This window comes from Rhea pennata, chromosome 15, assembly GCF_028389875.1.
Source record: "Rhea pennata isolate bPtePen1 chromosome 15, bPtePen1.pri, whole genome shotgun sequence".
Taxonomy (NCBI): domain Eukaryota; kingdom Metazoa; phylum Chordata; class Aves; order Rheiformes; family Rheidae; genus Rhea; species Rhea pennata.
This window is the reverse complement of record NC_084677.1, coordinates 11,839,008-11,852,470: the sequence shown is the minus strand read 5'-3', so window position 1 is coordinate 11,852,470 and position 13,463 is coordinate 11,839,008. Positions and strand designations below refer to the sequence as shown.

The 13,463-nt window shown below is 36.7% G+C and overlaps 1 protein-coding gene across 1 annotated transcript in view; it reads right to left on the bottom strand.

Moving 5' to 3' along the window:
* LMTK2 (lemur tyrosine kinase 2) overlaps window positions 1–13,463 on the bottom strand; it is a 42,368-nt gene that overhangs the window by 17,522 nt on the left and 11,383 nt on the right. Inside the window, exons 2-6 of the mRNA XM_062588609.1 lie at window positions 12,329–12,453; window positions 11,212–11,356; window positions 9,367–9,440; window positions 8,511–8,629; window positions 6,987–7,074 (exon numbers count right to left, since the gene is read on the bottom strand). Of these exons, the coding sequence (XP_062444593.1) occupies window positions 6,987–7,074; window positions 8,511–8,629; window positions 9,367–9,440; window positions 11,212–11,356; window positions 12,329–12,453 (551 nt within the window). The remainder of the gene's footprint in view (window positions 1–6,986; window positions 7,075–8,510; window positions 8,630–9,366; window positions 9,441–11,211; window positions 11,357–12,328; window positions 12,454–13,463) is intronic.

Sequence of the window (13,463 nt, the reverse complement as noted above, 5' to 3'; positions counted from 1 at the left end):
AAATGCTCCAAATCAGCAAAGCTGGAATTTGCAAGGAGATGGAAGGGAGGGAGCACAGAAAACTGTTTCCCACATTCCCAGCTCAACAGACCTTTGATATAAAAAGCATGTTAACATCCACCACCCTGGTCTAGGAATTCAGGCACCAGAGGGCAATAACAAGTCTATTGGACCTTAGCAATGCTGAGTACCACCCACACAATTAATGAGTAATTTAGCCATAAATTACTAAAAAGGGAACAGCTTTGCAACAGAAGGAAAAATAGTGAAATGTATTCAGGAAAAGCAAGACTACAGTAAATAGATCTAACATACAAGAGATTAGATTTCTCATACCAATGTTGTTCTTACTTTCATAAATGAACTTCTAACCTACCACTTCTATCTTTATATTATTTAAAATGCAAACTTTCTGCAAGTCTCAATTTAGCAAGTTACCTGAAAGTGTTTTTTGCTTTGTTTTTAAAAGAGAATGAATTATATTGAGACTGCACAACACATCCCATTGAGTCCAACTTGTTTTATCAACTGAACTTCCTGGGTTCTCACCTGTACATGTCTACTGTTTGCATAAACCATGGCCTGGGAAGGGCACTGAAGGGAAACCATGAGATTGACTAGTATGTGGTAAAATCAAGCAGCGAGAACTAATTGGGGGAAGACAGTGTTTGCACTCGATAAAGCATTCTTATTTTCAGGAAAGAACTCAAGATGACTTCATTTTCTATTCCTCTGGGGTTCACATATAATACAGAACTATAACCAAAGCATCTCACTCCTCTTTAACTGGTAAAGAAAAGATGACAATTCACGGTTCTCTTAATTCAAGTAGCAGATGACTGTATGGGGCATTTAAGCATTACAGAGCAGCACTAGCTCAGATGACTGACTGGATAAACTTGAGTTACTGTGTTTAATAAAATAAGCCATATAACAGTTTCTTAACAAAAGCTGACACTGTTCCTATATAGAACAATTTAATTAAAAAAAATAACATGAATAGAATCTATAGTAAATGCAAGTAACTATTACTAGAACAACTTGATTTAAAAAAAAAACTTAAACAAATAGAATCTATAGTACATGCAAGTAACTACTACACTGACATCTGCTTTATAAATACCGTTTATATTCTAGGTAGGTACACCACTGAGTATACATTTGTAACTTCTAATATCATTTAAAATTTAAAAGCCTTTCATTACATTCTCTCTTCATCCTGCTTTAAGCTACCGATTAGGTAACATTTAGGTATTTGCATCCTACAGAAATACTTTCTTGAAGCATTTCCCTGAAGGCTCCTTGTGACTTATGACACTGGCTTACAAAACATGTGTGTATGTGTATATATAATATGTATATATGTATGTATATATATATATATGCATGTATACACACACTCCTCCCTTTCTGCCTTGCCAGAGCAGGTTTAGAGCAGACAGTTCTAAAGCATGAATTAAACAGTGTCCAGAAGATGCACTTGTTCCCAATTGCATAAGCCTAATGAATACAAACAAGTACAGAGCGTATTGCTCAACTGACTGCAGATGGCAGCAAGTGGCTGAAGAAAGTCAGACGATCCCCTGTGAAATCGCTGTCATTCATTAAAATAGCAACTGGTTATTTATGGCACGTCTCAGTGGATTACACTCCTAGAATGCCTGAAGTGCACCAAGAAATTACTTTTTAATTTTTAAATGTACTAGCAACAGCAGTGCTATGCAGCATCCCTTAGTAAATAATTCATGTAAACATGAAATACAAACTATTAAATCCAGTATCTTGAAACATACTGGTTCTATTTTGCCATTTTATTCTAATTAAGTCAACGATCAAGGTTAAAACTGTAAAACAAATCACAAACAAGAATCAGAAAGAAAATTAACAAAAACTTTCTTTTCAATATTGGTTTAAGAGCATTGCTTATGCCAAAGTCTTGTTGTACCTGGGAAGGAAAACCCCTTTGCGATCGTACAGGCTGGGCCCTGACCAGCTATATCAACAGCAGCATAACCAGTAGATCAAAAGAAGGGTTTATCACCTACTGGCACTTGTTAGACCACATCTAGGCACCATGTCCAGGTTTTGGCTCCCCAGGACAAGGAAGCCATCAACCACCACAGCGAGTCAGCGGAGGGCCGCCGAGACAGCCAGGCTTGGAGCACTTCCCTGTGAAAGGAGGCTGAGACACCTGGGCTCATTCTGCCTGAAGCGGGAAAGGTTCGGGGCACCAGAGAGCAGCCACCCAGGACCCTCACGGTTTTTACGGCGACGGGCCTGAGTTCTTCGCTGCGGTGCATGGTACAAGGGGGAGAGACGAGAGGCACAAGCTGAACCAACAGAGGCTCAGACTGAGTGCAGAGAAACCCTTTTTCCCCTAGAGGACACACAAGCAGTGGAGCAGGTTGCCCAGAGAGGTTGTGCCATCTCCATCCTTGGAGGTTTTCAAAATCCAACTGGAGAAGACCTGGAGCAGCTTGGTCTGCCATCAAAATGACCCTGTTTGGATCAGGAGGTTGGACTGGAAACCTCCCAAGCTTCCCTCCCGCCTGAATTATCCTATGATCCCTCTGTCTAGAGGCAGACAGTGGCAATACATCAATACTACTCCTATTTTATAAGCCAGAAAAGGACCCTGTGTTGTACTAGGTTTAACACAGTCAGTATCAAAGGGGGTATATATACATAACTGAATATAGTTCTGCAAAATCAATTGCTCAGACATTTAAACATATATCATGCTGAATAATCATGCTTGAGGGAGGCTCAAATTTATCTCCAATTTCCTCTATTACTGCCGCTTCCTTCACTCCTGGGACTCTACGAACAACAACTAGATTTTGCCTCCCCGCCCTTCCAGCCCTCTCAATTCTCAACAAGATCAGTCTAGCCCTCTTTGTAATTAAGTCCTTTAAATAGGATATGTTTTTTCTCCGCAAGTCAGAGGCCTGAGGCATATTTATGTGCTGTATTCCTGTAGTTTTCTTGATTGCATGAATTTCACGCCTAGGCTGTAAGAACACCCCAAAACAAACAAGAATAGTTGACAAATGACTTTTAGTCCACTGGACACTTGCTACCAAGTTGGAGAGTTACCTGCCAGGTCACACAGTACCTTATCATTGCCCCTTTTGAAGTTTTCAGGCAAACAAAAACACATTTTCCTTTCCTTTCACCCAGTACCGTTTCACAGTGTAAGTGTGGTCATTCCATACACTTTCAGCCATTCTAAAGGTAGTATGACACTTAAACCATCAAGAAGTTGGTTAAGCATATGTTAGAGTTCAAGAAATATTAAATATTTCTGAGAAAGAGCCTTTGGATCCAAGAGACATGATCTTTGAAATTGTCATGAATTGCCCAGTTTAACTTTTTTTTTTAAACACAATATTGATCCATCTAGTATTTACCTCTTATACTGATATAGCTTAAGATTAAACAGATTTATACTCTGGTTAAGTCTTCATTGCATAGACTCTTTTAGATTTGAAGATAATGGTTTCAAGTGGCAGTAATTAGAAAAAGCCAAAGGAAATTATAAACTAGCCACAGCTGACAAGCACCTCCAGCAAGAGCCACATCCCTAATGTGAGTTACAGAGCATTTTAAGCAAATTCTGCATTCTGCTGGCTTCACCTGCTCAGCGAATTGCAAGACTTAAAGAATTTTTGTAAGAACAATTTGAGAGGCAAATCAGCCTCACAATGTACATGCTACTTCCACATTTGAATAACTTCTATCTATAAAGTATATCATTCCATTAAAAGATTTGCTGTGCTGACAAAAGGTTGGCCACACATAACTGGGTAATATATTTAAGTTAATAAGCTGGCTACTACTACTATTTTTAACCTGGCACCATTCTACAGTGTTGAGCAGTGGACAGTTAACTATTCATAGAAGCCTACACCAACAGACTATGTAAACTAATACAGGGTTCTTTAATTCACAATTCTTTAAATAGTGACTATAAAAGAAATGATCAGTAAGTTCTTGATTTTGAAAAACATGTAAAAAAACCTTAAGATTTGATTATAATCACCCATGTGCAACTGGCCATCTTTGTAAAGCAAAGAACACAGAGCAACCTAGATTACATTACAAGATTACCATTTGCTAAATAGTAGCAAATATCATTAATGCATATATAACCAAGCAAGCCTAAATAGCAGAAATAGCCAAGGAAAGTTAGCCCCCATGACATTCAGTGTTGCTACCGTGCCAGTTAGCTCTGGTGTATCTGCAGTACAGTTGGCAGTGACCCCATTAAAACCTTTCAGGCCCAAGGAGCCTGAGAACTGATAATCCAACAAGGCTGCTGAGCAGCTGAGACAAGGTCAACTGTCCCTGTAAAGGCTAATAGAGGCTGCTGCAAAGGGGATACAAATGTGATGTGCCATGAATCTGGAGGAGTCTGACAAAAATAGCCACCATAACCCCTAGATTCTCAGGAGAAAATCTGTATTTTTCATTACTTAACACACCAAACCTGTGAAGTCTACATTGTGAAAGAGTCTAAAAAGAGCTCCAAAAACACAAGAGCTTCTTCTCAAACACACCTGGTACATTAGCCACCTTTTCACTAACCATCAGATTCTTAATCACATGAGTACCAGAGATTAAAATAAACTTATTTTGTTGTATACAAGTATAAAACACCAGACACAACAAGGTAAAGTTCATCACAGCATTATGCTACTACTAGCAAAACAGCAATGCTTTTGCTATGCTCCCATTTGAACAATACACGGCCACCACAGACGCTAGAGCCTGTAGTCAGCCACTTTAGCCAAATCCATGTGCACACGCTTTCTAGTAAAGGACTGGACCAAAGGTGTGTTTCAGAAGTGCCTTCACATCCTCAGCATTAGCCAATTTCAGAGAAAGGTACAGCAGAACCTGCCACCTTTCATTACCACCTACTCAACTACTGAAAAATCCAAGCAGTAACCGCCTCCCCAGCCGCACCGATAAACGCAGTTTCCAGAGTATCAGTCTATAAACTGCCTTTTTTAAAAAGACATCTAGCCATATCTTCTACTCCAAATGCCACTGTTCAGCTTCAGCCATGTTTCCCCCTCCCTTCTTCACATTTCTCCTGTCCCCTTGCTCCAGTATTGCTGCCTCCCACACCAGTGACAAAAATCAGTGACAAAGTGATATTGAGTTAACTTTTTCACTCACTGTCTCTCAGTCTTCGCATAAAACTATTGATGTGAACACTGTTTTGTCTGCCTAGCCCCTGCATATTTGTGTGCACAGTGAACAAAAAACACCATGACCTCTAGGAGAGGCGGAAGTCTGTCAAATAAGAACTCCAAGTAATCCAGACTTTCATACTGAAATATTAGAGAAGTCATGTTTAACTACCTATATAATTTTTCAAAAACAAATTTTAGTTTGCTTGTAGTAGAAATCAGCACAGACATTTATCTTCCATGCCAGTGAGACTGTCCAGTTACATTCAAATTTGTAAGAACTACCACTTCAGCTGTCAAGCTTATTGCCCCCAGCTACAGAGAAAATCTATTTTATCCCCTTAAGTAAAATCCTTTCTAGATTACTTTGCAGGATCATGACAATTTTTGGCATTAATCAGGCATCCAACAAGGATATGAATTCTTTGTATGCTTTAAGTAGGGCAATCTTTAAAAGTTACTCCATCTTCAAAGTCTAAGTCAGATTAAATAACATGACTATTTAAAAATATGTCAACAGTTGAATCTGATTAAATATTTAGATGCAAATCTATTAGCATAAACTATACAAAAGTTTTTTCTAGAGTCCTTCTTAAGAACCTTAAACTTACTATCAGGTTTAAAATCAATATGAAGTATTCCATTTATGCAAACTGAAAAATATCAAGAACATTATCTGCTTAATCTTAGGCATTTATTTTCTAATTCTTGCCCAAAACTGAACATTCACTTTGATGAGTCACTTGAAAAGTTCAAGCCTTTCTTCAGTACAGGAGAGAAAAAAAAGAATGATTCTATCACCACTTCTGCCTCATTAATTTGCTGCAGCTAATAAATCTAAGCAAGAGCGGTAATGAAGTATATAGTTATTTAAGGATATTAACTGATATTTCTCAATAAAACTCAAAGTTCATGTTCATTCTTATTTAAATTGCTTGAAGCAATTAATGTAACTAGAACAATACTCATGCACTTGAGGTTTAGGGAAAATTCTGTAGTAATAAAGCTGATTAAAAAAGGATCGTGTTGAATCTCATAAATGCAAACTACTTTACTACTGAAAGTCTTAAGATTTAATAAAATAAACATACACTTGAGTTCATTTCTCTCAAACTTTATCAGCAAACTGTTTAAATGCTCTCTAGATAAGTTTTTAAAAGTGGCTATTCAGCTCATGTTTAGATAGCCACCTGAAGCTGGAGTTTGTTTTTCTTTTAACACCATGTTATGCTGCAGTAAAGCAATTCTTTAAGTCCTTTGGATCCATTGCCATATCCAAATTTCAGTTCTTTAAAATCTGCTTGCATAGGTTCAGTAGACACTTGATAGAGTCCCAAAGCTAAAGACTGTGTATACCAGGCACAGTCCAAAGTTTCTGCATGTGCATATCCCCTCGCTCACGAAGACTAGGTGAATTTCAGCATATGCCCAAGAAGAAATACAGGGGGCTGAGTAAGGCGTTTGTGCAAGTATCCTTCCCATCTTCAGTGGCTTTTGTAGTGCTAACAGTAGAAAAGAAAGCCATGAGAAAATCCTCTCCTGTACTCTTAGAATTTTTCTCAGTGCTCAGAAACGCAGTTGCTTCATCCAAGCAAGGGGGAAAGAAGGATAAGGTGGCAGCAGGGATAGGGAGAGAGAGGACAGTAACAGAAAGGACCAGGAAGAGAATAGGATGATGCTGAAAATCATCATAAGAATGATTTCATGAGTGAAGGGCAGTAAATACACTACCTACAATTCACACCAGGCAAAAAAAACAACTGCAGCCTTTTCTGCAAGTGTGCTTACCAAGTCACAGAACTCAAAAACTAGAAGATACGGAATGGCTTCCACACACTGCCCGATACACTGGAGAATATTAGGATGCTGAAGAATGCTGCAAGGAAAAAATAAAGTTGGTTTAAGTCAGAAAGACTACAGTATGCACACATTATTTGCGATATAACGCAACACACTTGAGATCTGTACCGGAAGTTTCAATACATAAGACGGGGAGGAAGGAGGAGAAAAGGAAGAAGGTGCAAGTATCCAAAGCCACAGATTCCCTTTACACCTTTACATCTCCTTTGTATTGCTGCAATCAATAAGACAGCAGCTGAGAAAACTCTCAAAGCCACATAAGCCAGCACTGCCACAGAAGTCACACCTGTCCTCCCACCTTCACTGTCCCTTATACTAAACACAAGTGATCATGCACACAACAGGTTTGTGAACTACACTAAATAAGTAATCTAGATAAAAGCTTAACTTCTTTTAGCCAAGTTTAGTTTCCAGACTGAGCAGTTGTTTTTTCTAAGTCACTTCAAAACCTCTTATGCTAATACAGCAGAAAGCTTGAGATTGCTTCTCCTGACAACTGCCAGTAATTTAAACCTAAATGTAAATTTAAGTAGCACATTAGAAAGCAGAGAGTATAGGAAGCTCTTTGTCACCACTCACCTGTACTATATTCAGGCAACATAAGCTACACTGAGGTACGCCTAGAGACCCACAGTGTGCCCCTCTACTTTATACCAGTCATCTACAGAAACCATTAATGTGCAGCAGTCAGCACTTCAGGGAACTCACAATATATTGCCAAAACACAGAAAGAGGAATTACATTCCTCATCATGCACCAAATTGCTTTCTAGTATACAAAGACTAAAGCCCTAGAAGCATGTACTTCTTAGTGTCCTCCAGCCATACTACAAGAGAAAGACGACAACACCCAACAATCCAACTTTATCAGCATTTCTGCTCAGACCAACACTATGGATTGTAGAGTACCACTGAACCCAATTTAGTATGATTCTAAACTATTTTTTTGTACAAGCTCCACTGCAAGTAACCTGAACAATTAGTTTTTAGCATCATGATGTTTTTTTTGAAAATGGAAACTTTTAAGAAATTAACATGCATCAGATGAGTGTTGCCAGTTCTCACACTTGTAATAGAACATACAAATACCAGGAATTAAGCTATAGCTCTTGGAAAGAAGTAATTAGACAAAAGGTCTGTTTGTAATATCAAGAACTTCTGTTCTGAAAAAAAAAAAAAAAGTGGAAAAGAAACCTAATGAATCAAACCGAGTGTATTTTGCAGTCACGAACAAATGAAAACTCCCAAATACATTTAAGTGAAGAGCTTGCTTTTCTTTTTAAGGAAGCTCAACTTCTGCTCACTTTAAGAGGTAAAATATAGTTAATCCAAATAGTCATTCAAGCTACAAGTGAGGGCGAGTAGAGACAAGCCCTGAGCAAAACAGATTTTCATAACTCATATACAGTAGTATGACGCATTCATGTTAGTCAAACTATGAGATGTTACTTACTAATATGGTTCTCCATTTCTTAAAAACTGCTCTTGCTCCTTGAGACCTGCGCTGGCTTTCAACTCCTTCACTATTACCCTTGCTACACTAGTACCTGTGTAGATCTCTCCAAGCAGAACCTGAAAAATATGAACCATTTTGTCTTTAATTAGAGAGGAAAATATCTGGAGTTACTTTACAAAAAAAAAAAAAAAAAAAAAAAAAAAAAGAGCTCCTATATACATGCTGTAAGAAAAATTTCTTCTCTTTTGTCAATGCATGTAAAGCTTTGATAATTAAGCATCCATACTTTAATAAGTCTCAGCAACTATGATCTCCTTATCAATTCTCAAAAAACATGTTTCTTAATGAAAAATCACTTATTTACTTACAAGATTTTTCCCCAAAAAAGAACTGGTAATAACAGCAAAGTACTAATTCAGTTCACAGAAGTAAAACGTCAAACTATTAAGTAACTCTGCTGCAAAACTTCAAGTAAACTTAAAAAGCACTAATTACAGCTAAAAAGTGCATGCAACATTTAATTTCAACTACAGTTGTTCTTATGCTATTACTTTTTTGAAATAGTATCATTTAAAGAAAATACAGTAGTGTACTTAGACTAAGTAATACTGCAGTATTACAGCATTAAAGGTGCAAGTATCCAAAGCCACAGATTCCCTTTGCACCTTTACATCTCCTTTGTATTGCTGCAATCAGTAAGACAGCAGCTGAGAAAACTCTCAAAGCCACATAAGCCAGCACTGCCACAGAAGTCACACCTGTCCTCCCACCTTCACTGTCCCTTATACTAAACACAAGTGATCATGCACACAACAGGTTTGTGAACTACACACATGAAAGGGGAACATCTCACCTTTCCAAACCAGCCATTTCCAATCTCTTGGATATAGTTTAGACTCTGACGTGAAACTTGAGACTTTGATCCCTCTGTCATACACAAAAATAAATAAAAAAGAAAAAAAATACAAACCACTCAGATGGACAAAGTTATCTGTACAAATGTTGAACAAATAATGCTATGCTCCTACAATATTTGCCCCAAATCACATGCACACATTCAGGCCAAACACTACAACATAGTCAGACATGCATACAGTATTTTGGTAATATGGTGACAAAAACACTCAAGGAAGTAAAAACATTTCTCAGCTTCTAAACAATCTGCTTAGAATATCCCCCCTACAAAAAGGAGACACAGTGAATCTGCATAGGACATGTAACTGTTTGGGGTTTTTTAATATGTTCAGTAAGAAAGCAAAAAGGCTGAATTTTAATTCCAATATAGAAGCATACTGTATACCATAGTTGGGTATAGTAAATAACTCACAGAAGTTTCCTACATAAATGAGAACAAATCCAACACAGCACCCATTGCTTTTGCATTTTAACATTTATAGTTACATAGAGAATTATCATTTTCAGAGAAAGATTTCTACTGCTTTACTCTTCAGTCTAACTGCCCTACTTACAGCCACCTTCTAAAGCAGCACATTTTACAACTAAGAAAATTTCACATAAAGAGCCCAGAAAGGTGAAGAATGGAAAACAACACACAAGATCCTGGCAGAGGATAGGTAGTAGCAATGGCAAATTCTATATGATAGAGGAAGTTCAGCAGCATTTATCTCCTTGCTGTCTAATTCATTAAACAGACATGCACAAAAATTTTCCATTATCTTTTTAGTTGACCTAGACTGAGAATCCTAGAATGCCACATTTTTATTACCACAGACCAGGCTTACATCAGGATTAGTTCACGGGAACGCCTATACTAGAATACTACACTATCAACATGCTCCTAAGCATAGACAAGGGAGTATCAGTAAAACCACTTTTACTCAGTTGCTTCCAAGCAAAATAATTTACAGTGACAAGAGCATAGTTTTACCAATATCAACATAGTAGAGCTGACAATACAATTTTTCCACAAATAAAAAACACTAGTGTGCTATATTTCTTTTGTATTACAAGACACTGACACGTAAATTTTCTGCTAGCTACTGAAATTTAACTGGAAGCTTCTCTGAACATCTAATGATTATGTAATGCAAGTAATTTTATATATATATATATATAGATAGATAGATAGATAGATAGATATAGATATGCAAACAGCTACTTTATGCTAAACTATTCCCATAATATTTAAGTTTCAGGTTTCTTTTACACAAATTTTGCCTTTCAGGCATTTCAGGCAAATTTACTTCGCACAAGCAAAAAATTCTAATGCTCTCCCATACCAATATCACATTTACAACATGGGAAGTCTAAAGTGACATTAAGAAAGTGAAACAGTAGCGCAACTGTCATGTAAGAGATTCAGTCATACTTCCATTTAAGGCCAATGGCTAAAATTCAATGACAACTCAGCCACAAAGACAAATACTAAACAGCATAAGACATAAACATCCTAGTGTACTTCAAATCCTTCATGTATAAAGGAAGTAGTCTAGGGAAGCTTATATAAGCAAGTTGCATTCTCTAAAGCTACCTTATGTGGAACCTGCCATCAGTTAGCAGATTCTTGAAGAACTATACGTCATCTTGAATCCTACAAAATGTATTTATCAATTTAAGTAAACTGCAATTAGACTTATGTAGCAAACAGTAAAGTATAATCAGTTCTAGTCCATTTCAGATACTAAATTGCCTACTCTTAGTCTCTCATAAAAAAAAAAAAAAAAAAAGTCTATTTTACCTGAAAGAGATGGAAACTGGGAAGGAGTTGGTAAAGCAATATTGGGAACTGAAAGGGTAAACACTTCTGCTGGAGACTGAACAGAAGGAGTATCTTCTGCTGGAGGTGTAAAGTCTATTTCATCATCAAAGTTATCTTCAAATTCCTGCAATAAAATCTTAGTAAACAAACCAGTTTTTTCTTAAAATTAACACCAATTCATTTCTTCCTTAGCTTCACATCTGAATATATAAACTTGACTATATTAAAATAACCTGATAGAGGTAAAATAGTACACCATAATCCATTATAAAGTGAAAGCTTGATTTTTAAAAACTAATAAGATGACCAATTTTACTGTTTTTAACTAAATTTTAAAGCATTTCATTTGAATAAGCAGTATGTTAAGAAGGTTCATTTTTTTCCATGGACAGTGACAGGGATTTTTTAAATAGTTTGCTTTTTTATTACTATTTATTATTAAATTAAACAGATTAAAGTATCGAGCATTATCTTTATCAAAAATATTTAGGGTCTTTTGGTGGGTTGTTTCATCTATTTTTTTGCTCTAAAGGCAATCTATGGCTTTGAATGATTAATCCTAATCTATTCATTCTGTATATTCTCCAAGCAGAAGTGAGAGCAAAACTCAAAATCAGGGCTGCTGGTAACTAAAATTCCAAAAGTAACCATTCTCTGATAAGTTTGCCCTCAGGAGTTTTACTACATTGGATATGCACCTTCAATATCCTTATTTGACAGGAAGGCATTAAATCCTGTCAGCATTTTAAAAAACAATAAATTAAAAGAAAATATGAAAAAACATAGGAAGGATCTTTAACTACAGTAAAATTGCCTTGAGTGTATACTTCTACTACTGATCCCACTAGATAGTACTGATTTTGTGCAGTACAGCAATCCTTACTGCAGCCTGGACCAAGTACTGAAAACTACTGGCTGCAGCAGTATTTCACAATATGCAGATATAAGGTTATTGGCTATTTCAGAAGAGAAAATGCACAATGACATAGAAGTGTCAGTAACTACAGGCTATTAGCACACGTAATCGGGTATTATGGATTCCAGAATGCAGCCAAGCATAGCACCTGCATATACATTTATAGCTTCAAATGCTCACCTTGAAATCTATCTCGGGGTCTTTGCAGCAGGAGACACAGTTCGCAAGTAGTATTACCAGTACTACTAGAGTACATATAGACAGAATCACAGAAGATAAGGAAACTTCAACTGTAGCCCCTTCTCCTAGAAATTAAGACATATGTAGAATTAAATATATTGGAGCATTTTTTAAAAAAAATCTTCAAAATACATACTTTATGAAGCTGTATTTATTTCAAAACAAGAGTTTGAAAATTTAACTCTATAGATATGATGAAAAATAAAGAACTGAACAAAAAGAATGTACTTGCAAAACATCTCTACGCTCTTCCATCTGCCTGTGTAGTTCTAGACTTATTTGATCCAAATGAGTGGTCACAGCCAACACAATTAAGTGAACGAGTAATGACAGTCCCACTATCAGGATTCTGGTTTTAGTTGACAAATTTTTATAGGCATCTAAACAATACATATTAAAAGATTGGTTTTTTTGGAAGATATTTCCCATGAGCTAAAACACCTGTCTGAAGAAAAAGGCAATTAGAAGAAATCCTCTCTTATACTGTGTATAAATTCACTATATTCTGTTATAAGGTAGTCCTGTCTCTTTGAATAAATGTATCCATGAAAGACTGCCAAACACACACGTTGCTTATGACAAGTGAAATGCACCTAATCAACCCCTACCCAAAGGGTTTCAATCTCTTGAGATTCCTCAGGTGATGTGTCTCCATTTCAAGAGTGTGAAATGATCCCTGACCATTTTGTAAACATAATTCCAAATAGCTTCCCAAACACAGATATAAAAAAGAATCTTCAGTACATTGTCTATAAATGAGTCAGGTTATCATTACTTGCACAGGACTAAGAACTCGCATGACATTTTATCAAAAACTTAAATCATGGGCAGGGAAATTAAATCTGTTTTCAATCCTTGTTTTGATCTTATACTGAGAACCAACACATTTGTATAGCCCACTAGGAGACCACAGTACATATCTTGGGGGGGGGGGGGTGAGGATGAGTTCTTCTGTTTGCCCATTTTTTGTATAACGGCTACAGCCATGGGGCTTGAAGAGTAGATGGACTGTATTTGATTATGGAGCATTTAGGTATGGCAGCAGTGTTAAAGAAGTTATTCAATGACAGGCAGC